Source organism: Phocoena phocoena, chromosome 16 (genome assembly GCF_963924675.1).
Source record: "Phocoena phocoena chromosome 16, mPhoPho1.1, whole genome shotgun sequence".
NCBI lineage: Eukaryota > Metazoa > Chordata > Mammalia > Artiodactyla > Phocoenidae > Phocoena > Phocoena phocoena.
In genome coordinates this window covers 48329100-48353248 of record NC_089234.1, presented here as the reverse complement: position 1 = coordinate 48353248, position 24149 = coordinate 48329100, and the positions used below count along the sequence as shown (strand labels likewise).

The 24149-nt window shown below is 57.0% G+C and overlaps 2 protein-coding genes across 2 annotated transcripts; one reads left to right on the top strand and one right to left on the bottom strand.

Annotated features, from left to right (window-relative positions):
* Positions 1-1113: 1113 nt before the first annotated feature.
* MMRN2 (multimerin 2) lies at positions 1114-16357 on the bottom strand. The gene is made up of 7 exons (XM_065894695.1): positions 16200-16357; positions 7778-7906; positions 7584-7690; positions 7404-7484; positions 6495-6659; positions 4538-6319; positions 1114-1499 (listed from the first exon to the last, which is right to left on the bottom strand). Exons 1-7 carry the CDS (start codon positions 16355-16357, stop codon positions 1114-1116), a joined length of 2808 nt encoding a protein of 935 aa, XP_065750767.1.
* Positions 16358-17390: 1033 nt separating this feature from the next.
* On the top strand, positions 17391-21910 carry SNCG (synuclein gamma). The gene is made up of 5 exons (XM_065894351.1): positions 17391-17625; positions 18448-18489; positions 18813-18940; positions 21549-21620; positions 21862-21910. The coding sequence occupies exons 1-5, from the start codon at positions 17505-17507 to the stop codon at positions 21880-21882; spliced, it is 384 nt and encodes a 127-aa protein (XP_065750423.1). The 5' UTR covers positions 17391-17504; the 3' UTR covers positions 21883-21910.
* The last annotated feature ends 2239 nt before the right edge of the window (positions 21911-24149 follow it).

Here is a 24149-nt window from a genome sequence, read left to right as displayed (position 1 = left end):
TTTTTTTTTTTTTTTTTTTTTTTTTTTAGGACCTGTAAGTTTTTGAAAACCATATATTGGTACTGTCTAATCCAGTATTCTTGTGGATACTGTGGAAGCCTCTAGTGTTTTATGTAGGATTAACTGGAATTGTGAAGTCACATATGGCCTGGAGTAATGAAAATCACATACCAAATAGTTTGATTTTGTCTCAAATTTCTACCTACTTTACCAAGTCCTTTTGCTCGCCATCCTGGTTTGCTCTGCAAACCAGGCAGAGGTCTGAAGGACTTCACTTTATTCCAAAGTTGATAATTGTTGAGGGAGATTTTTAGTCTTCCTTCTCTTCCCTCAGCTCCCTTCCTGGTTAGAAATGCTAATAAGAACTAGGGTGGTCATAAGCTATTGGAGGAAGCAAAAAAGGTGAAGGCTATACACATTTTAGTTCATGTTTGGCATGTCTTGGCCTTTACCCAGCATGAGGCAAGGAGAAAAAGAAGTCACATTAAAGTTACAGATAAATTCAAGGAAGGACTGAAACTAAGGAAAAGATACTAAGTTTGTTTCGCTTGGTTAGCTCAACCAGGTCTTTGTCTCCATTGTTGACTGACAGATACCAAAACAGGTTGGTTTTCTCCTACTGCCCTGCAGTGCGTGGAGACTGGCTTCCTGTATTGGCCAAAATGTCACTTCCATTTAAACATATTCTTTCTAGGAAAGAATGACTTTCTAGCATAAGATGAAGGAGAAGAGGAAGCAGGAGAAAGGTTTAAAGTGTTATATGGAAGTTTCCAACCACAGGAGGAGCAAAACACCAAAGAAGCTATAGAACACAGGGTACGGCCAAGAGCTGGAATCCAAGCCATGCCGCCTCAGAAGGCACGCCAACCCAAGGTTCACATGTCCCCGGACCAAGTCTTGCCCGGAGAGAAGCATTCCAGTCCTTCTCATCGTTAAGAAACAGCCAGACCCAGTGCGTCTAGAGAGAGGTCACAAATACCACATTGTCTTTGCAGAAGGTTTCCAGGGAAGAGCTAGACCAACTGCATGGTCTCCAGACCAACCCTGGCCTGAGCCCCAGGCCAAGGTGAGCTGGATAAGTCCACAATGTCTGGTCAGAGCTGTGCCTTGTACTCAGGTCTTGAATATCAGGAAGCCCCCGAATGCAGTGCCTGGAGGGCTTCTCTTAATTATTGATCCCTGGGTTAGCTCAAACCATACTCTCTCACCCTTTTGCAGCTCAGCCATGGCAAAGGTCGTTGCTGGGCTCCCACCCCTCTGCTCCTTGGTGGTATAGACAGGGGTCCGACGGTGACCTCCAAACACCAGCTGCCCGGTGCCTGGCCCTGGGCCGAATTCAATGCTCACTGCAAATAGATAGACCCCACGCTCAGAGGCTCGAAAATAGCCATGTTCAGGGAAGTAGCTGCTGCCGATGTTGATGTACGTAGTGTTGAACTTCACTGTCTGCAGAGCATCTGTCCCTTCTGAAAAGCTGGCGTAGAAGGCCACAGGGGAGCCTGGAATGCAGGAGGAAAGTGTTAGTGGCTCAGCCCCTCACTTCCTCAGGTGGAAAATTATACCTGCCTTCCTCGTCTTCTTAACATTAGAAATAGGTCCCGGGCTTCCCTGGTGGCACAGTGGTTGAGAGTCTGCCTGCCGATGCTGGGGACACGGGTTCGTGCCCCGGTCTGGGAGGATCCCACATACCGCGGAGCGGCTGAGCCTGCGCGTCCGGAGCCTGTGCTCCGCAGCAGTGAGAGGCCCGCGTACCGCAAAAAAAAAAAAAAAAAGAAATAGGTCCCATTTCTAGATAACCCAGATATTCCTAATAGCAATGTATCTTGGGAGCTAACTGGCCAATTCTCAGTATTTCACTAGTTGAGAGAAAGGAAAATACAAGTCTGTTGTCTCTACTGGTGTACATTTTAACAAAGCACTTTCTTGTTTGATCCTTCTTTCCAACATCCTTGAGAGATAAGTACCCTGATTGAGGAGACTTTGAGTCTTGCATGGTTAACTTGCATCCAAGGCTAGATGGCTTATCAGTGGCAGGCTGGAACTGGAACCCAAGTCTCTGACTCCCAGATTCCTGCCACCTGCTAGGGATCTTGAGATACCAGGGGAAAGAGAGAAAATATTACCTATCTGCAAAGTAGTAATGCTAACCCTGGTGAGATAATTAAGGAATGAAGGGTAGCTCCTACTGGATGTTTAGCACAGGACCCTAGAGAGAGAAGGAAAACGCAGGTGGGACCAGGGAAGAAAAGTCTTTTCAAGCTGGTCATTTTAATGTTTTCAAAATGTTGCTCAGAGCCCTGGGATTACAGAGGGGGAAACAGGCCCAGAAAGGGAAAGCTTGCCCCAGATGACACACATGACCAAGCTGGGAGCTGTGGATCTCCTGACCTCTGGTACTCTTCCCACTTGAAGCACTTTAGCCAATCTAAGGAGGATGAAACAGAGAACACAGGTGAGCGGCCCGCCAGGCCCACGCACAGGCCTGGAGCGAGAGAAGACGCTCAGTGTAGAGGAAGGAGCCAGCCGGGCTGCCCAGCCAGGAGATGGGATGGGAAGGCTGAGTCCTGCTGGGCTCCGGCCACGAACCTGGCCTCGGCACTGATGAAGTCATGTTCCTCACGTGCTCCCTTGTTGCTCCCTCAAGCTTGGTCTCTCTGTTGAGACCAAGCTCCCCACTTCTCGGGATGAAACCAAGGCCTAAAAGAGGAGCAATTTGCATAGCAGTGAGTGACCTCGGTCCCAGAGCTAGAGCCCCCGCTCTTTGGCTCCCGGTCCAACAGCATCCTCGTGAATGACAAAATTTTGCTTTTCTCTAGTTCTGGAAGATTTTCTGAGAATTAGTTCCAAATAGCTGGGATTCCCATCTGTGTGAGAAAGACTGGCTCTGCAGTTACCCCAGCACCCAGGAGGTGGCGCGCCCACCCCGCCGAAGCAAGGCCGGCCTAGCGTGCCCTCTGTGGAGCGCCACGGCCAGCCAGGGGCCCGACGTGCTCCTTGGTGGAAGGGTTGTGCTTCACTGATTTGCCAGCAGGTGGACTGAGAGTGGTCTTCCCTGCAGGGCGCGGAGTCAAGCCCTTTGGCCTTCCCATAAGACAAATAAGGGGGGATTTTTACTTTTAAGGAAAAAAACTTTTTTAAGTAACAAAATATTGCAGTGGTAAATCCAGATGCCTACACTATCAGGCAGTTGAGGCCTTGCACCACTCACAAGGGAGAAAAAGATATAAGAGTGTAGGTAGATACAGCCTCAGCCCTGAAAATGCTGGAGAAATGGGAAAACATTGACTGGTTTCTACTAAATGTTAAGCCTTGTGCTAGGTTTTTGGTAAATGTATCTGCTAGTCTTCCTGACAACCCTTTGATGAAGGCAGTGGTTCTCCATTTTACAGAGGAAGAAATTGAGACACGTAAGTGGTGCTAGAGCCTGTGCTATGTCCACTACTCCCAGGGAGACACTGGCCTGCAGGGCCATAGTGAGGAGTGAGTGGGAGCAGGGCAGGCTTGCGGTGGGATCCTCAGCAAGGCCTCGGACTGCCCGCGTGCCAGGCTACACGAGGATACGGACGGCCCAGATGGCGGCCTTGTACTTTAGCCCCAGGTCTGGGTGAGAAGGCGGCCGTAGCTCTAAGGCCAGCCTCTCTAGCAGGGTAGAGTCACTTGAGGCACAGAGTGTAGGGGTCCACTTTTCAGGGCCATATACTCAGGGAGGGGCTGGGAAGGCTAGCTGCTCATCCCTTCAGCCTCAGGGGCAGCTTCCCAGGGCCCTGCAGAGGCCAGTCAAGGGCCTTTCACAGGCGAAGAGCCAGCTCCCTAGAGACAGCCAGACTGGGTTCCTCTGTGCCGCTTACTAGATGTGTGAGCGGGACAGTTGCCTGACTAACCCTGTTTCAGGTAAGATGGCAGCAGTGATAACGCGTCATTGAGCTGTTGTGATAATTCAACATGGCAAAGACCAAGAAAGGCATTGTGGGGGACCTGGCTCAGAGCAGCAGCATGGGTCCACTGTGTTAGCAGAACGAGCTCCTTTTGGGGCCCATGGCTTTCCCCTGTATTCACCTCTTGTGGGGTGCTGCCCATGGCATAGGGCACCAGCCCCTATCCACACACTCACTTGTATACAGGGGAAAGCTTAAAGAAACACGGGGGGTGAAGCGGGGTCGGGCGAAGAGCTGAGCTGGAGAGATTTGAGGGTGTTGTTATGGAGGAGAGAGAGGCATCCCCCCTCCCTGCTCCACAGTTAAGAGTGGCAGGCAACCACTGGTGTATATATGAGCCTCAAGCATCTCCGTGCTGGGGCTCTGCCTGCTCACTGACAGTTCAGTCATGTGACTTCTACCTCCTAATACTCCAGGTGGCTTAAGGGGCCCCTCCCTAGTCCTAAATAGAAGGTGGGTTAAGGGCAAAGCCAGTCCCGAGTAGTGGTGACTGATGGCCATCCTGCTCTCTTTCACCCCGGCCCCCTCTGAGGCAGAAGCGCTGTCGGCAGAGAGCACAGTCTTAGACTCCCCCAGCCTCCTTCCCAGGCTGGACAACTCACCTGTGTCCCAGAGCACCGGCCCTTTGACATGTGCATCCTCCAAAGACTCCACTTGCTTCTGTTCCCTCCTCCTGGGACCTTCCAGACCTTTCTGCTGCTTCTTCCCTTTCCTGCTCAGTATGGCCTGCAGCTTCCCCAGGTCCAGGCTGACGTTGGCTACCAAGAGTTCTTGAAAGTTCCCAAAGAGGCTGTGGAAGAGGTGCTGGTGCCGCTGCAAGCCGTGCTCAGTGGTGGAGAGCTCCCCGCGAAGGCCCTCGAGGGAGCTGTTGAAGGAGGAGGCCCAGGAAGCCTCGCAGCACTGGCCCACGCTTTCCATGTGGGAGCTCAGACGCTGGAGCTCCTGCGCTAGCCCAGCCAGATCCGGCCCGCCGGCCGCCGCTGGCGACGCGTCCCGATTGGGCTCCAGGCTCTCGGCCTGCCCACTGGTCCCCGAGGCCCGTTCCAGGGCTGTCACCCGGGCGGCCAGCGCGTCCCAGCCGAGGGCCTGCTCCTGCAGCCCGCTGGCTGCGTCCAGCAGGGCGGTGCGGATCTGCTCGTAGCGCAGGGGCAGCGGGCTGGGCGCCTCCTCGGACATGTCTTCCATCACTTCCTCCCCGAAGAGGGCGGCCAGCACGGCCTCATGCCGCAGCGCGTCCTCCAGCAGGGCCGCGAAGGATCCGTGCAGCCGGCGGATCTCGCGTCGCATCTCGGCCTCGGCGGCCCGCAGCGCGCTCACCTCGCTGCCCAGCGTGCGCAGCTGACTCCGGAGCCGTGCCGCGTCGGCGCGCGCCCGCTCGGCTGCCGCCTGGTGCGCATCCACCGCCAGCGACAGGGCAGCCACCGTGCCGCTCAGGGCCTGCAGGGAGGAGCCGTCCCGCTGGCGCCGCTCGTCCAGGCTCACCTGGGTCTCTTCCAGGGCACGCGTGGTGTCCCGCTGGCCCTCCCGGATGACATCCAGGTCAAAGTAGAGTTTCTGGCAGTTGCAGTCCTTGACGTACTTGATGAGGTCCGCGTGGCCGCCCTGCAGGTGCTGGAGGGTGAGGTTGAGCTCCAGGAGCTGCCGCTCCATGTCCTCCTTGTTCTCCTCCATGATCAGTGACTTCTCCATCAGGATCACCCGCAGCTCGCGCAGAGCTGTGTGGTTCACCTGAAGCTCCTGCACCTGCCGCTCTACCTTGCTGATCTGTTCGTAGGTGTCATCGGATTCCAAATACAGCTCCTTGATCTCATCCACGTGCTGGGCGAGGGTGGCCTTCATGTCTGCGAGGGTGCTCTGTAACTCCTCTTCCCTGTGGGCAGTGGTCACATGCAGTGCAGAGAGGTTCCTCTGCAGCTGACCCAGCCTGGCCTGCAGACTCTCTGGTTCCGGCCTCGCTGCTGCCCCTGCTGCCACCAGGACCAGGCTGCCATTGACCCCCGGGGACTCCTGGGCCTTAAGGAGCTTCTTCAGCTTGGTGTTCACATCGGCCTGGACCTCCAAGAGGGACTGGTGCAGGGACAGGTGCTGGGCATGCAGATGGCCCTCCACATCCTGCCGTAGCTGGCCCACCCTCTGGGCGTTCTCCTGGACCTTGGTCTCAAATTTGGCACCAAGATCCTGGAAGTCAGCTCTGGCCACAGAGCTCTCCTGGACCCTCTTGAGGGCCTGTCGGTTGGCCTCCACATCAAGAGATAAGTTTCTTATGGCCTGGGAGAGGCTGTGCAGGCTTTGGTTGAAGCTTCTCCACATGGGGCTGAGATGTCCTTGCAGGAAGGTGTTGATGTGGGGCAGTAGCTCTTGCTCCAAGGATCTGCCGGGAAACTCTACAACAGATGCACGTGTTTACACAAGCCCTTCGGGAGCAGACAGCCTCCCCAGGGGGCGACTGAGGAGGTGGGGTGGGGGTGGCTCTGAGGTATGGGCCTTCCTGCTTGCCCTCCCACTCATCCCCTAGGATGTGACTGGGCTCTTCCTCAGCCCATGGAACCTGCTACTCACCAAGCTCTGTCTGATTTGCCTCAGTTATTGCCACTGTGAGGTTGCTTGCCAGGGCCTTCCATAGGCCTGGGAGGCTGTCTGCCACCTGGTGAATGTCATTCTGGAGATCTCCCAGCCGGCGTTCCTGCTGCTCCACCATGTCGCTGATGTCTGCATCCCGGTGGCCTGAATACACATGAGACATAAGCGTCTAACTTCCCAGGCCTGGGCAGAACATGAGGTGCAGAGAAGAAATTTGGGGATTGAAACAGGGAGCTGTGTCCTGACGTCCTCTGAGCAGGAGCTTAGAAGCCTTGAACTCCAGAAGGGCGAATGCATGGCAAGTGAGCCCTCACCCTGCCCCCTAAACCCCTAAACCCACAGCAGACATGACTTCTCCACCGTGGCACACTTTCCTCCTCAGTCACAGGGGCACGGCTTCTCGACATCGTTCTAGTCAGCCCTTGTCAATGGATAGGAGTTCACCTCATGATGGAACTTATTCCCCATCCCAACTATGGCCCGGCCTTGAAAGCCTCACCAGTGATGTCACTTGGTGGTTCTGCTGGGCTGATCATCACCAGGGACAGCATGACTTCCTGGCCCTGGTGAGGGGGACTGTGGGGAGGCTTCTCCCAGGACATGGGAGCCTATGCAGTTCAGGGGGCAAGGAGGGCGCCGGATGAAGCTGTCCTTCCCAGAAAATGGGGTCAAGGGAAAGGGTGCGTGTGCTTGGCCAGCAGGCAAGTCACTGAGGGCCCTGGAACCTGGCTGCCTTGGTGTGGGGGCAGGGTGACAGAGGGACCCCTGCTGATTCTGGGGACATAGCTTCCCTGAAATGGCACTACCCTATCAGAGGAGAAGAGCCCTGGGCACATGGGTTCTTTCTTCCCGCCTGTCCGTCCTGTTCCTTCCAGGAAAGCAGCATACCAGGTTCAAAGTCAACTGGCCCATCCCAAGGCTCCTGGAGGCTATCACCTGGATCTTCAGGCTCAGGAATCGCCCTGGGATCTGCAGAGAAGCATCAGATGTTGACACCAGAGGTCAGAGGGGCTGCATGACGTCTGGGGTCAGAGGTCAAGGGGGAAGGGGGATTACAGGGAACCCTACCGTGGTGCTGGCAGTCGGGTCCCACAAAGCCCGGGCAGCACCTCCACGCCACGGAGGCCAGCACCTTCTGCTTGACCTGGTACACCGGCTTGTGGGCCACGCGGTACCTGCGGGAAGACGGCTGGCTCAGCGACTCTAGGGTGAGCCGGCACAGGGCCTGGACGAATAGCCCACCCTGCTGCACCCCGACTCACATGACTTTCACTTTCTGGCAGTCCGGAGCCCCATGTGGACATGGCTGCTGTGAGTGGACGAGGAATTTCTCTGTTTTGCAAGCAGCTACGAAGGTGACCAGCCTGGACGTCTGGTAGGGACACCAGTTACTGGAAAAAAGCCAGAAGAGAGGGCTGCTGAGCCACACCCAGGCCCCCCACTTCTAGAGGTCAGCAGGGAGCCAGTGCCGAGCGCCCCACCCCCTCCACTGCCCCTGCCTCTCTGCCCTACCCAGTCTGGGGGATTCTGGAATCCATTAGCCTGAGAAGGGAGTGCTCTGCATTATTCATTCCTCTGCCCCAGAGCAAAAGCTCCACAGACCCCGCCTGCAAGGGCACCTGCTCCATGGTCTTCCAGGAAGCGCCCCTCACTCCCGGGTCAGCACAGAGAGGCTCAGGAGCGCCCCGCCCCCCCACAATCACAGAGTTACCACCAGAGTCAGGAAGGGATCTCTGTTTCTCCTGGTGCCAGAGAGGCAGCATGGCGCTGCTGGGGCTGGAGAGTCCTGGGTTCAAATCCTTCACATTTTCTGGTTGTGTGACCTCGAGTGAGGCACGTAGGGAGTTTTCGTTTCCCATCTACACGATGGAGAGCATAATACTCTCCTCCAAGTGGGCAAAGGAGTATCAAATGCCTGGCTCTTCCCAAGTGCCCAGTGAACACTGCTGTCCTGCCCGCTCTGGCGGCCCTGGCAGCCTGCCCCATTCCCATTACCACCCACATCCTTCCTCACCGGAGACCCGGCTGCAGGGAGGGCGCCTGCTCTGGTCGTGCCCCATCATGGCCATTGTGGAAATGGACTTTCAAACAGTTGTAGGGGAAGGCAGCCAGGCCGAGCAGTTCCTTCTGTGGAAAAGGCCACCCACACTGAGGTTGTAACGAGTGGTGTGGGGGTCACACTCGGCATCCTGAACACCCGGGAGGTCACCCTGCCTCCTGTGCCCTCCACCAGCGTATGCTGCCGCGCATCCAGGGTGGAGGGCTGCTCACTGCTGGCAGAGCCCCAGCTCACAGATCTGGTGGCAGAGCTGATGCACTCAGCAAGAGGTCAGAGGGCCCTTCCCCACGCAGTCAGCTCTCAGAGCAGAGCTCTCCAGCGTTGCAAGTGGTAATGACCTCCATGGCTCAGTTCGATGTAGCACCTGGTGAGAGCAGGTGCTGGGCTCCGGCTCGGTGCCAGTGTGGAGGCTCAGACCTTCTCTTCAGGGTCCCAAGGGAGAGTGGGTGATCTCAGATGGTGTGATAGGTGCTAGGACCTGGGGAGACTTTGGGGAGGAGGGGATGATTAGGCTGCATCTTACGTGGAGGGAATGAGGTGAAGCACCGGGAGCTGTGACAGAGGTATGTGGCCCCACTGAGTTGCGGAGGCTGGGAGCGCGGAAAGGGCTGCCAAGGAGAGGCGATGGGGGTAAGGAGAAGCCAGACCATGGAGGGCTTGAGTGCCCCCTGAGGACAGGGCTCCATCCTGGAGGCATGTGGAGCCGTGGAGGAGCTTAAGCAGGGAGGTGACATGAAAGAGCCACCCTGGTTCCTGGGTACAGAAAGGATGGGAGGGGACAAGGCGTAGGTGGTGGTGTCAGGGGTCTAGGTGGGAGATAATGGCAGCGTGGACTGACTGGACCATGGTGGTGGATTTCAGGAGAAAGGACCACATTTATGAGATGTTGGGAGGCGATGTTCAGGGCCCTTGGTGATTGAGTGGCTCTCAGGCTGCGATTTAATTCTCTGGAGCTGATCTCTGCCCTGGGCCCACGAGGTACCATCACACAGGGATACTGCTGGGGACGGCAGTGGGGTGAGTTGAGGGGGATTGAGTGACTCTATCTATTTTGAGTGCTGAGACCACGCAGCCTGCCTTCCCACTTGGCTCCCAGAAGCCTGGCAGCTGGCCTTTACCCTCTTGGCAGCAGACTGAAAAAGCTTCTCAGAAAATTGACCCCACTTGAGGGGAAAGACTTAAAGACACTGACACCAGGGGTCCCCCCCAATGAACTAGCCCAGCAGAGCATCCTATAACAAAACAGATCACCCATCCACCCAGCTTCCAATCAGCTTCCCAGCCTCTCTACTCTTAAGCGGCCAGACATCCAAGAATGGCCCCTGAGGAAAATCTCTTACAAAAGTGGGAGGTCAAAATGAGCAAATGTAAGAAAATCAACTTGAAGAAAACCAAGACTGTGCAGGGAGAAAAGAACTTCCCCCCAGATTTGCATTAATATTCCCAGACTGATAAGAGAACTTACTGCATTCCAGAAACAAGAAAAGGAAGCCACTTTAAAAATGGAGGCAGAACACTGAGAGAACAAAAAAGAACCCTTGGAAATTAAAACTATAATGGTAGAAATGCAAAAGAAATTTAATAGAAAAGTTAAAGGGTAAAGTTAAAGAAATTTCCCTAAAAGAAGAGCAAACAGAGATGGAAAATAGGACAGAAAAGATCAGAAAAATAGAGGACCAGTGTTGGGAATCCAACAACCAAACAATAGGAGTTCCAGAAAGAGAGAACAGAGGGAGGGAATCACTGATGAAAACAACCAAATGAATAGTCCAGAAGAGAAGGACATGGAATTTCAGATTCAAAGGGCCCACTAGTTACCCACAATACAATAAAAATAAACGCACAGCAAAGCACATCGTTGTGAAATTTTGGAACTCTGGGAATGAGAATGATTCTACACTTTCCAGAGAAAAATATCGAGCCCCTCCCCACCACACACACACACACACACACACACACCAGTAAATAGAATAGCCCTGAACCTCTCAACAGCAGTACCAGACACTAAAACATAGTGGAGAATCACCTTCAAAATACTGAAGGAAAATTATTTCCAATTTAGAATCCTATGCCCAGCCTAATTATCAATTTAAGGAGCACAAAATTAAGACATTTTCAACAAGCCAGACTGATTTCAAAGCATTTCCCTCCCCAGGACCCTCATCAGGGCGCTACTAGAGCAGTGGTTTGCAGTCTTGCCATCAAACCTTCACATCAGAAGCGTCCTGTGGCACTTTAAAAATATGAGCCTACAGGCCCCACCCCAGGCCAGTTAAAGGAGATTCTCTGGGATTAAGGCCTGGTCTTCTGCATTTTAACGCTCTCTGGGTCATTCTAAGGCATAGCCCAGGATTGAGGACCACTGTGCCAGAAATGTTCCACCAAAACAAGAGAGAACACCAAGAAACAGGAAATCATGGCATCAGGAAACAAGAGTTCCAGCACAGAAACGAGGTAAAGGGAGACCCCAGGACAATGACAGGCAGGGGGTGAGTGAGCAATGGTCCAGCACGGCTGGAGGCTCTGAGAGAGGCATCTCCAAGAAGACACAGGTGGTCAAACACCTGACAGGAATAAAGGTGGAGAGCAGATGTGGACAACTGGCTGAGAGTTTGGAATTGAACTGTGACAAAGACACAAACTAAGCAAAAGGAAAAAAACTAAAACAAAGACAATTGTTTATTTCAGGGAAAACCAAAAGTGTGTAGGGAGGAAAAAGGATGCATAGGCTTTCCAGGACATACAGACTGTTACATCTACTCAATTTGGCCATTGTAGCAGGAAAGCCGATACTGACAGGATGTAAATAATGGGCATGGCTGCGTTCTAATAAAACTTTATTTACAAAACAGGTGGGGAGCCAGATTTGACCCACCATGCCAGAGTTTTCCAAGCCCTGCTTATGTGTGTGTATAACTAATAAAAACGAAACTTAAAATAATTTCTATCTGGAAGAGAAAATGCAGATGAACAGGTAAGAACATTTTGGAAGACAACGAATGAGGAGTTCCTTATCTAACTGTTATGACTGACTGACTCTAATGCCAAGGAATGAAAACAGTGGGACGTGAATTCCTCGGTGGTCCAGCGGTGAAGACTCTGCGCTTTCGATGCCGAGGGTGCGGGTTCAATCCCTGGTCTGGGAACTAAGATCCCACAAGCTGTGCGGGTGTGGCCAAAAAAATAAAATCAATCCAGAAAACAGTGGGATGTTGGCACAAGATTTGTCAAGCCAGTCAGTGGGAACAGAGACCCGGAAGAGACCCGTACATCCCTGAGGGACTAGTAAATGGTAAAAGGGACATGTGAAAATCAGAATGGAAGCAAAGGATGTGCACTCAACACAGAAATAGGGGACTGTGAAAGTGCTGGGCCCAGAGGTTAGGGCCGGGGGGCAGGGTGGCCACCTGCACAGACTGTTTCAAGGATCAGCGACTGCAGCCCGCACCTTGCCCTGGGCCCCATGGAAATTCCTGGAACATGCTCAGACCTAGAGAGAAGTTATTTCTGTAAACCAGTTGTTCTCAACGGGGCGTGTGTTGGGAGGAGAGGGGATTCGCCCCAGGTGTATTTGGCAATGTCAATAGTGCAAGGCTGAGAAACACCCGCTGTAAACTAAGTTCTGCTCGTTGCGTGCCCTCTGAACGGCTGCAGAGGCTCCAGGAGGCCTGTACCCTGGGAGCACCGGGTCCGGGCTAGCCTGCAGAGAGTGACCGGGACTTTCCACCTCGGGTTCCTAGAACTGGAAGTGGTGCTGCCCACCCTTCCTGCCCAGGAACTTTCTCTCCTGACCTGCCCAAACCTCAGGCTCCAGCAGCCGCTGTTCTCCCTGCCCACGCTCCCCTCCCTTGGCACAGTACAGGCTGCTGGCCCAGAAGCCCTGGGAACATTCCTGACCTTTGCTTTGGTTTCCTCCGGCTCTTGGCAGTTTCTCGCTGGTACACTGAGCCCCTGGCCCGGCTCGCTGAAGCGCCCCATTGTTCCCACTGCCTCCTGGCCTCGGGCCCTGGCCCTCTTGGCACTCTCATCTCCCAGTGGTCTCCTGAGAGGCAGGTGCCAGCCTAGAAATGAGTGTGAGGGTCTCCAGCCTGCTTTGGGCCTGTCCTGGGCCTCTGCTATGGCCTCTGATGCCCTCCTGCCCCAGGCAGGAAAGAGTCTGCTGCCCCCCTTGGAGCTTCTAATAGGAACTGGGAGACCTGGGCTCTCCTCCCTTCCCTGTCCCTGGACTCAGGGTGACCTTGAGCAAGGCCCTTCCTCCAGTCCTGAAAGTGTGGAGAAGACTCCCACTCCCAGCCCCTCCGTGGGGAGAGGCTATAAGGAAGGCAGAGAAAGCCTCCGGCAGGGAAAGGACTGTTAGCCTGAGCCTCCTGAATTATAAATGTGCTGCTGCTATGGCCCATTGGGACACTTAAGTGCCTCTTAACCAGCCAGTAAAACGTACCTCCGACTGCCCTTTAAGTCTTTCTGTGGAAGGAAGTTGTGTTCTTAGCATGCTGGCTCTCTGAGGTCCTGGATGCGGCTGCGATTGTGATGACTCCATGGGAGAAGTTTGCCGGGCTTGGTCTCTGAGCCACAGAGGAGCCCAAGGCCCACTTGGTGTCCATCCCTGAGCATAGCTCACGCCAGTGGGGCTCTTCCCTGTTAGTGCTCAGGGCCCTGTGCCTTGGAGAACAGATACAGGTGCAGGAGGTACAGCTTGGCCCGGAGACCAGCGGTCTGGGCTCCACTCTGCTCCTGTGTGACCTCCAGAGATATGCGTGACTCCTCTGGGCCACAAGCTCCCAGCTGCAAAAGTTGCAGACGCTCCTTGTGGAGACACTGATGCTGGTGACCGGGGGCCAGCTGGGCTGCTGGGAGGAGGGGCTCCTACACTCCCACCCCTCTTAGGGGAGACAGAACTGAGGACACCTGGGATTTGCAGCCCAGCCGATGTGGGCCTGACCCATCACTTAGGAGCTGTGTGGCCCCTGGTGGCGACCCCACCCCTCTGAGCCTCACAACATGTAAAGTGGAGAGAACAGGGGCGACCTTGCAGTAGTGTCACAGCAATGTGGAGATGGAGCACCTTGCCTGGGTCTTAGCTCAGTCCCCTCAGCAGGCTCAGTCCTGCCTGGGAAGCGCTCATGTGTCTGAGGAACCCGCATCCTAACCTCCTGCTCTGCCCACCTCCACGAAAGCCTGGGATCAAAGAAAGAGCCTCTTCCCCACAGAGTCCAAACACCCACGTTGCTGGCTCACTGGGCCCAGCCCCACGGGCTCCTGGATGACCTAGGAAGCACCAACCATGTCCCTCATCCATCCTGAGACCTGGCATCCAGCACCACATTGTTTTGTTCAAGCTTCTCCTTTCAAAGGGTCTTTTTTTTTCCTTTTAAATTTATTTTTCTTTATTTCGTTGCGCTGGGTCTTAGGTGGGGCTCGCAGGCTCCTTAGTTGTGGTACATGAACTCTTAGCTGCGGCATGCATGTGGGATCTAGTTCCCTGACCAGGGATCGAACCCAGGCGCCCTACGTTGGGAGTGCAGAGTCTTAGACACTGTGCCACCAGGGAAGTCCACAAGGCATCTTATCTGGGTCTGTGTCCAGGGCCTACCCTGGCCCCCAGGCCCTGGATACAGGTATGAGGGGCAAATGCAGGGCAGGGCCCTGGCTCTGGCAGCCAGGGGGCGGGCCCGCCAGGCTCGTGGCGGGTGGCATGGGTGGTGTGGTGCCCCTGCTTGGCTGTGGAGAGCCTGTTTGCCTCCCCTTCCCCATAGCAGGAGCAGGGCTGGGGCTGCGTTTCCGCCTCTCCCCTCACAGGAACACGGGAAGCAATCAGCCTGAGGAAGCCGCGCGGCGCTTCCTTCCTTTCTCACCAGACCCTCCAGAGGCCTTGACAACCTGGGCTTGACCTGTGGGGCCTGCAGCTTTTGGGTTGTAGGCAGGAGACCAGCAGGCCCGATGGGACCCTCTGGAGGTTCCTGGGACCAGAGCTTGGGACTCCTGCCTGGGCGTTCCCGGGCCAGGGTACCCTTGCACACACACCTGCACACACTGAGACCACCAGGCCATGGCTGAGTGACCCCCTCAGGCCTTGAGCAGTCCGGAGACCCACCCTCCCTGGGGCTAATGGAACGCAGTCTCTCCCCACAGCCCCGGGGTGGGAGTGGGGGAGAAAGAGAAGCATCTCCTACCTCCTGCCCAGCCGCTTGGGCCCCTCATACTCCCTTTCATCAGAGGGAGGCCAGCCACTCAGAGACAGGGGCTTGGAGTTGGGGGCTTTGGGGAGGGAAGGCTGGATCCTTGGTCCTGAAGTCAGAGCTGGGTGACTGGGTTCCCCCACCAAGAGCCATGTGCACCTCCCAGCTCTGAGCAGAACTGGGAATGGCGCAGGAAAGGGGGGGTCTCTCCAGGCCCAACTTCTCCCCTCTCCTCCCACATGGCCCACCCCTCCATCACCTAGCCGCAGTGCACACCCGCTCTCACCCTCCTGCCTCTCCCTGGTCAGATCTGCTTTCGGGCAAGTGTCTAACAAACACATTCACCTTGAAGTGTCAGAGCTGTATGAGAACTGTCCCAGGAAGGTTTGGGCCAGGCCCACGTGACGGTGAATCTCGGCCAGCCAGACGGGAGACTCGTAAATCGGCCCCTCTCACCCTCCAAATCCTTATAGATGCCCTCAACCAAGTCTGGTTTGGGTGGGGAGGGGGAGGGGGGGAATAGGCACCCCTGGGACTGGGACCAGAGTATGATCTCTAGAGTCAGACTCAGATCCTGGTTCCAGCTCTCCTCAGCTGTGTGACCTTAGCCAGCCGCTTAGCCTCTCTGATAACCGGGGCTGTAAAGAGGATTGAGATAACACTTGGCAAGATGCCTAGCCCAGAGATGGGTCCGATAAATGGCACCTGCTGCTCTGACTGAGGGGTACCCTGAGGAGGGACCCACATTCCCAGCACCTTATCAGCAGGAGGACCCCTGGCCCTGGACACACAAAAAGGCTGGAAAAGGGTGTCCTGGTCTAGTCATAACACCATTCCGCCCATTTCCAGAGGGCTGCTGAAGCAGAGCTCGCTGGATGCCACAGCCTCCTTTTCGTTCTTGAAATAGAGCAGGGCACCCTGTCTGCTCACTGCTCAACTGTTAGGGCCAGGATGAGGGCCCGTGCCAGTCCCCCTGGGCGCTCAGATCCAAATCCAGTCCCCAGGAGCATCTGTCTTCTATGGCTTAGGCCGGGCCAGCCTCAACTGGGCTCAGCTTTCAGAACTGACTTATTTCGAAGAAGAGGAGCCACTCCCAGGTCAGCTAGAAACTTCCAGAACCCCAGCCCCTCAGCACCCCGGTGGTCAATGGCATAGAGTGCTCCCGCCCTGTCCAACCTCCAGGCCCATTCCCTGCCATGGGTAGGTGGGGAACTTCCTGTGGTCCTTAGGCTGGGCCCTGGGGTACCAGTCCAGGCCGGCTGGGGGTGGCCTCCTAAAGGGGAGCCTGCCACCTAGCACCTCATTCAGCCTCACAGCTGGTCCAGCAGGTAGATAATATGAGCCCATTTCACGTATGGGTAACTGAAGTCCAGAGAGTCCCTGCTTTGGCTGAGCTGGGACTCAGATCCGGTACCACTTCCTCCCCCAGGTCCAGGCCCTCCTTACCGTCTGACGGGGTCCCTGTCCTCAGCCTCTGCCCTCCAGACCCCAGGTGGCCTGGGGCTGTGTGGATCGGAGAACCTGGTACTGGGGACCTGGGCCCAGGTCCCCAGCAGCCCCCAGCCCAGGGGCCCCCCGATGCTGAGCAGCAGGGTCAGGATCATCTTGGCTTGGGGCGGACTCAGCCTCTGTGGGTGACTCCAGAAACTACCAGCGTTGGTGACGTTGTCTTCAAGTTAAGTCTCAGAAGGAAAAAAAAGCACGGGGACAACAAAGAGAGGAAGTGGCCTGGGCCGGCCCACCCGGTGAGTCTCGTCCGGCCCCCCTCACCCTCGGCCTGGTCCCCACAGGGGCAGCCAACAACGCAGGCCAGTTCCCGTGTGCCCTGGGAGAACTCGGGTCCGGGACACTGGGGGTGTGGGAGACACGGGGGGAGGTGGCCCCACCAAGCATGTCCCCATGGGAATCAGGAGAACCGCACCAGCACAGAGGTGGGGCAGCAGGAAGCAGTCGGATCAGTCTCAGGGAGCCTGCTGTCCATCCATGCTGGTGGCCAGGAAGTGGGGGGCACTCGTGCCTACTCAGCGTCTCTCACCACTGGGCAGTGGGAGCCAGCAGACGGGTGGAGGCTCAGAAGGACAAAGGAGCTGTCCTAGGGTCGCACAGTCTGTAGCTGGGGCCAGGGCCTGGGTCAGCTCTTTGTGGCTCAGCTCCTCCACCTGGCCTTGCCCGAGCCCCAGGATGGGGCATCCATGGTGCTGGTGAGAAGTTGGGTAGCCCAGGCCAGTCTGGGAGGTTGGCCACTCTTGCCTGACAGACCTGCTTGGTCCTGACCCCTGCCCTATCTGGGACACTGGTAACAGAGGCACCTCCCCTCTCTGTGCCTGCCCCCCTCTGTGACCCCTCTCTGCCCCAGATGTACACAGATACAACAGCCCCAGGCCTGGGAGCACCCAGTCAAGGCTGCCCCTGTGGGTGCACAGGGCGGCAAATGAATGAAGGGCAGTGATGGATAAGGATGTGTCCGGCCCTCTATGGCCCCTCCAGGGAGGGCAGGGGACAGGAGGGGAGGGTTGAGCCAGCAGGGGCTCGGGAACCCTGGGAGAAGGGGGCGGCGAGCCTGCTTCCTCCCTCCCTCCTTCCCCGCCCCCACCGCTGGGCTGGCTGGGCTCCCATCAGCCGCCACTGCATCATCATTATTTCATTGGCGGCAATAAGAGGCAGCAGTAGGGACAGCAGCTGCGGCAGCACTCGAGCCAGCTCCAGTCACAGTTCGCCCGGGGAGTCAGGCCCCCATCCCTGCCCACAGCCATGGACGTCTTCAAGAAGGGCTTCTCCATCGCCAAGGAGGGTGTGGTGGGCGCCGTGGAGAAGACCAAGCAGGGGGTGACAGAGGCTGCTGAGAAGACCAAGGAGGGTGTCATGTATGTGGGTGAGTTTGGGCGTGGCAGGGCCTGGCAGGGCAGGGCAGCTTGGCGGCCGCCCAGTTATCTGGGCTTTACTTTATCCCCCAGCCCCTGGGAGGCATTTTGAGAGGGATGAGGACGTGGCAGTTGAGTCAGGGTCTCCCAGCCCTGGAGGACCGCCACTCTCCCGCACACCCCATTGTCTGTTTGGCCTCCTCAGGGCCCCAGGGGCCTCTGGGACAGAACAGCAAGGGAGGCACTTAGCCCTCAGACACACCTGTTTGTGCGCACACACCAGCGCACACCAGCGCCCCTGCCCAGCATCACCCACAGGCCCCCTAACTCGGGTAAGAAGCCACACTGAGCCTGGAGCCCCGCGGACTGGGCAAGCAGGGGCTCAGCAGCCAGGCCACGGGTCCCCACCCCGCCCAGAGGGAAGGGGCGCTTCAGGGGAGATGAGACCAGCCCTCAGTGTCCTGTCCAGCCTCCCGTGCACCCCACCCCCGTCAGCTCCTTCCGAAGAGGAGGCTGAGCCGATGACTCAGCTCTCGTTGACCCTGTCCTGCGCTGCTTCCGAGGCCCGGGCCATACCCACATGAGGTCCAGACCCTACCTCAGGCCTGGTCTCTCTTGTCCCCCCATCCTGTCCTGTCCACTTCCCATCCATCCCCTTCCTCCAGACACAGCAGGAAGTGGCCTTTGAAAGGATGGCCGGCCCCCAGACACCATCCTTACCTCCCACTGACCCTGCAGCTTGTCCAGCTGTTCTGTGGTGTGCTTGCCTGGCCCACTCCCCCACTCCCAACACCAGGAGTGGGACTGGGCTGACGCCTCCACTTCCTCCACAGGATCCAAGACCAAGGAAGGTGTTGTGCAGAGTGTGACCTCAGGTGAGGAGCCCCAGTACCCGGGGACGTGGAGGCTAGGACTTGCAGGGACTTTTGCACCCTGGTGCTAAAGGCCCAAGCCCAGGCACCTCCTTTCCCCCCTGCTGTACACGGACCCAGATTTCTCCAGAATCTGGGGCTAGACCCAGGGTGGACTGCCCCCATCGTCGTCAGAGCTCCCCTGGAGTCAGAAAGGGGACAGCCTAAGGTCTCCAGTAGAGCCAGAGTTTTGAGCGCCCTGGGAAAGGGGCTGCTCTGGCCTGACGGGAAGGCCAGGCCTGGGTGGGGTGGGGTCAGGGCCAAAGCCAGCTAGATTCCTCCCACAGTGGCTGAGAAGACCAAGGAGCACGCCAACGCCGTGAGCGAGGCCGTGGTCTCCAGTGTCAACACCGTGGCCACCAAGACCGTAGAGGAAGCAGAGAACATCGCGATCACCTCCAGAGTGGTGCACAAGGTGAGACCTGGTCCCCAGCCCTGGCCCTCAGCCCTGTCCCATCCTTTCCCCTGGGCCCCAGGGAGGCCAGCTGGGGAGGAGGCACTATCACCCCACTGACATACAGGGGAATGGAGACTCAGGGGCCCTGGTCTGCGTTTGGTGTTGTCACATCCATTAAGTCCTGGAATCCTCACGACCACCCCTGTGAGCAGAGCTGTGTGGGGCCCAGTTGGAATGAGGCTCAAAACCACATTCTCCTGACGGCGCTCAGCATTTAGGAGACACCCCATTCCATAGCGAAAGAGGGGTCCTCAGGGCCCCGAGTGGTGACGGGCGGCCTCCCACGGGCAGTGGACACCAGCTCAGAGCTGCCAGGTCACCGCCAACCCAGTGTCCAGCCTCCCTCCGGGCGGGGCAGGGCCTCCTCCTCCAAGGAGCAGCAGGGAAACAGCGCCCCCTGGTGACGGAAAAAGAGTGAGGGTTCTGACCACACCCTCTGCCTCCACCTTTGCGAGCGTGCGTGTGTGCGTGCTTGTGCCTGGTGTGAGTGTGCCCGTGTGTGTGTGCGCGCGCACGCACGCGCGCCGGGCAACAGAGAGCACAGGAGCAGGGGAGCACTCCCAGGGGGTGGAGGCTGGCTGGGAGAACTGTCCCAGAACCCACCACAGAAAGACTCTGCTTGAAGCATTTTACACCGACTAACTCATTTCTTTGGCCCAAAATCCCATGAGACAGGGTGTGGAAATGAGGCCCAGAGAGATATGGTAATCAAGGTCCCATGGCTAGTCTGAGTGAGCCTGCAATTCTCTGGGCAGCCTGGGTCCCGAGACTGTGCTCTGAAAGGGAGACTCTGAGCAGGAGATCGGGAGATCATGGTGGGAGCACTGTGGGCAGGAGGTTTTCCTATTCCAGAGATGTGCCGTCTCAGCTCTGTATGAGGCTGTGCTTTAGAAAGCTCTCCTACCTGGCACAGGCCACGAGGGGCCTGTAGAGTCCCAGGCACCCAGCACTTTGAATCCCTGCTCCAGGGAGTGGGTGGGTGGAAGGGTAGGGGGTCACCCTGCCCCTGGCTCTGGGGGCAGCACCAAGGCATCTGTTTCCAGGGCCAGCACAAGGTCTCCGGATCCTAGGAACAGGCAGGTGCCCTTCCTTCTAGTTCCCAGCTCTGCCTCGTCCTAGCTCTGTGACCTTGGGAAGCTACTCAACCTCTCGGGGCCTCCATGTTTTCAGCTGTAAAATGCCTGGGGTGGGGGGAGGGTGGGGCTGAGAGTATCCATTTCACTGGGCTGAGATGATGCAGGGAAATGGCCCCCATGATGCAGCTTCGCCTTGCTCGTGGTGAGCACCCGACAAAGGGAGGTGACTACATCATCATCATCAGTGCCCCTGGGCACTACCCAAATGTACCCCAGGAGATCCCAGGCCCCTCCCTCCCTCATCCCCTAGCAAAAGAGGCCTTGGGATGGGGCCAGGCTGCTGCTGCACCTCTGAGCAGCAGCCTGGGCACTCCTCTCTGACTTTGGAGGAGGGCTGGTGAGCCCTTGGAGCTACCCCAAGGAAGACATTTCCTGGTGACACCCCAAAACCAGCCGTGACTCGCCCTCCAGTGAACCGTAGAAGGATGCAGCACTGCCAGTCTGTCTGACCGTTCATGCCACTGGCCTCATGCACCCACCTTGGGGCAGCAGGACTAGGTAGGCGGCCACCTGTCCTTTGCCTGGAGAGCCTGCCCCAACTCTGGCTGCCCCAGTCCACCAAGGGGCAGGATGGCCCCATGGTAACGGAGAGGTGGCAGGACCCTCCAGAGGTAGGAGCTGAGACTAGTGTCCAAGCTGATCACCCAGTCTGGCCCAGCCTACCAGCATTCACACGACCACCCCCAGACAGGCCACCATCTCAGGCAAGCGCCTGGCCGGGTGTAGGTGGATAGAAGGAGACAGGAAGTGGGAGAGGACCATATAACCGCTGCTGGTTCCAGCCAGACCTGCCTGAGCCCAGTGCCCATCCAGGAGGCAGGGAGAAGGAAAGCGGGTGGCACTCATGCTACTGGGATAGGGTTGGGCCTGGAGCAAACCAGACCTGATCCCTACAAGCCTCACTGCTTTGACCTCTGAGGCCTTAAGCTGGATACCTGGCCTCTCTAGGCATAGGGTCCCCATGTGAATGGTGATAGCATGCACCTCCTCCTAGGGCTCTTTGGGGTCACAGGAGGACAAGGGTATGTGATCACGTGATTCAGGAACACTGAGGGTGGGGTCAGGCCTAGTGCTTCAGGGGCCACTGCCCACCCCACCTCACTGGGCTTCCTCATGGAGGAGGCCCAACCAGGGACTGTCAGTGACTCAGCATCTGCTTTTGGGGGTGAAGCTGGGCTCAAGGGTACTTGGTACCCCCGGAAGGCCTTGGCATCATCAGGCAGAGTACCGCTGTGAATCCTTACGTGAGGCTCTGTCACCTCCAAGGTCAGTCTGGCCCTCATACCTCCCTCACCTCCAGCCCTCCACACAGAGCAAGATGATGAGGGCCTCTGCTCACCTCTGAGGCCAGGGTGACAAGGCCCTGGATGCAAGGAGCTGGGGACTCTGTGCCCTCCACCTGGTCCCACGTCCCCTTTGCTTTCCCACAGGAGGACCTGCAGCAACCTGCCCCCTTGCAGGAGGACGAGGCGGCCAAAGTGGAAGAGGAAGTGGCTGAGGCGGTAGGACCTGGGCTCCTGGTGTTACAGGGGGGTCCCTGGGCAAGCTGCTTCCCTCCTGGGGCCCCAGAGCCCTCAAGGGAGCCTCTTGACCTGCAGGCCCCTGAGCCTGAGTGTGAGGTCTCCTCATGGATGGCCCCCTCAGGGCAGAAGGGCACAGATGACACCTGTCCCCACCCCACCCAGGGTGGCCACTGAGGGCTGGGGCCCCAGAGCTGTGTGTGAAAGTCTCTCTCTCTCCCAGACCAAGAGTGGAGGAGATTAGAGGGCTGCAGGTGAGCTCGGAGGCCATGGTCCCCACGTCCTCCCCTGGCTGCCCACAGGCTAGTCCTCCCACGCTGCCGCCACCACCATCACCTGCCTCCCTTGTTCCCTCAACCCCTCTGGTCCTTCTGACCCCACCGATGCTGCTATGAATTTTTTTTTTTTAATGATTCCAAATAAAACTCAAATCCCTACTGCATACCTGCTCAGGCCTCCTGTCTGTGCTGCCTCATTCATGAAGATGCCCTCTGGGCCCTCTTGGGAACAGGAGCTGGGCCAGGTATGCTACGGGAACACCTGGGCGTTTCTGGAACCTACTGATAGCGGGCACTGCCTTCAGGGAGTCCCCCTGCACCGCCACCCCGCCATTGCCGTTTTTTGTTTTTTGTTTTTCGGCCATGCTGCGTGGCTTGCAGGATCTCAGTTCCCCGACCAGGGATTGAAACCAGGCCACCCCCACTGGCTTTTCACATGGAGGTGGCAGCCCTGCTTTTGGCTCGGGCAGACACCTTCAAGGACACACTGTCCGCTGGAGCGTGACGCCGGGATGCCCCAGGTTTTGAGCTTTGGCTCACCCTCTGAGGATGGACGCCACTGACGACAGAGGGTGAGGATGGGCCTCCTGGGCCTTCCCTCTACGTGTGTCCTTGGTGGAACAGTTCCTTCTGGGAACAGGGATACCTAACGCCCCTCCCTGGAGCAGATGGTGACTTTCAAAGATGGGAAGTCTAGACCCATAGTAGGGACTCTTTGCATCCTCCTCTGTGAAGAAGGACGTGACCCCAGGGTTCCTCCCGCCTGGTCCCACCCAGCCTTGAGCTCCCCACCAAGTTGGACCTGGGCTTTCCCTTTCACCAAAGAGTTCTGTCAAGTATCATTAGAAAACACAACAGCGTAGAGGCAGAAGAGCCAGCCTCCACCTTGAGAGAAAAAGAGTAAAAACGAACATTTGTTGAGCTCCTTCCAGGTGTGGGACACTGTACTGAGTGCTTTACCTCCTTTAATCCTCAAAACAAATGGCACGTCCCAGTTTCGTTGAAAATGAACTGAGAAACAGAGAGTTAAATAACTTGCCCAAGGGCACAAAGCTAGGAAGCTGGGACCCGGGCAGAAGTCCAGGTGGCCTCGCTCCAGAGCCAGGCAGCTGATTCCCATGCTCTGCTACGTCCACCCGGACTGCGGGGGCTCCAGTGGCGTTATGGCAGATGCCGCCACCCCCAAGGTTTCAAAACAACCCGGGGACCAGGGTGGTCGTTGTCCTACACGAAGGGCTATTGGCGTCATGCCCTGGAGTCTCGTTCAGAGGTGCCTGAGCAAGGAGAGCAAGGCTCCCTTTCCTGTGACAGCCAGTTTGGGTTCAGAGCATCTAAGTGGCTTGCCCCAGCCCTCCAGCCCTGGGTGTGGGCACCAAAACTTGAGTCCACACCACCCTCCCACCCTGCCTCTGTGGTGGGGAGCAGAGGTCAAGGGCAGCCCTGGGGGGCTGGGAACCAGTCAAACACAGCTGAGCTTCGTTGTATCCCAGCCTGCCGGTCATGGGTATCCATGGCTGAGGAGGCAGAAAGGAGCAGTGAGCTGCTGCTCTTGCAGCCCCCAAACCCTACCGTGGGAGGAATGAAGGGTCTGGAAGAGGTGCGGGCAGTCCCAGGTGTTCCTGCTCCGGGCTCAGACACTGCTTATCAGCAGGCCTGTGCGTGCCCCAGGAGGAGGGCATCTGGGGCCTGGGCTTGCCGGAGAGAAAGCGGTGAGGATCTGGGCCCTCTCAGGTAACTGGGGGAGGAGGACACCTAGACTCGGCCCCTGGGGTCCCAGTGCCCTCTCCTCTGCTGAAGGAACCTGGGAGGGTCCCTGCTGCTTGCCCCCTGCTCTCACCCCCATATTCAGGGCCAGTTCCTGTGATCAAACAACAAGGTCTGCCCGGTCCAGGTAGCCTCTTCCCCATCCCATGGGCACTGCAGTGCTCTTTGCCTTTAAGCCCCCTATTATGTGCTGTGGGATCTGTGGGGCTGCACCTGACTTCCCTAGAGAGTTACTGCTCTCCCCCCATCCTCTCCTTATCCGAGAAGCGTCAGGCACCCTGTCCCTTTTTTTTTTTTTTCGGTAGGTGGCAGTTTTGTTTTGTTTTTTAATATTTATTTATTTATTTTGGCTGCGCCAGGTCTTAGTTGTAGCACTTGGGATCTTCATTGCGGCATACGGACTCTTAGTTGCGGCGTGCATGTGGGATCTAGTTCCCGGACCAGGGATAGAACCCGGGCCCCCTGCATT

Excerpts from the sequence above, each read along its gene's own strand:
- MMRN2 (XM_065894695.1), bottom strand. The coding sequence starts at position 16,357 with ATGATCCTGACCCTGCTGCTCAGCATCGGGGGGCCCCTGGGCTGGGGG. Across the intron at positions 7,485-7,583 it reads ACCCGACTGCCAGCACCACG|ATCCCAGGGCGATTCCTGAG; the intron begins GTAGGGTTCCCT and ends GCTTCTCTGCAG. Across the intron at positions 6,320-6,494 it reads GGCAAATCAGACAGAGCTTG|AGTTTCCCGGCAGATCCTTG; the intron begins GTGAGTAGCAGG and ends CATCTGTTGTAG.
- SNCG (XM_065894351.1), top strand. The coding sequence starts at position 17,505 with ATGGACGTCTTCAAGAAGGGCTTCTCCATCGCCAAGGAGGGTGTGGTG. Across the intron at positions 18,490-18,812 it reads TGTGCAGAGTGTGACCTCAG|TGGCTGAGAAGACCAAGGAG; the intron begins GTGAGGAGCCCC and ends TTCCTCCCACAG. Across the intron at positions 21,621-21,861 it reads AAGAGGAAGTGGCTGAGGCG|ACCAAGAGTGGAGGAGATTA; the intron begins GTAGGACCTGGG and ends TCTCTCTCCCAG.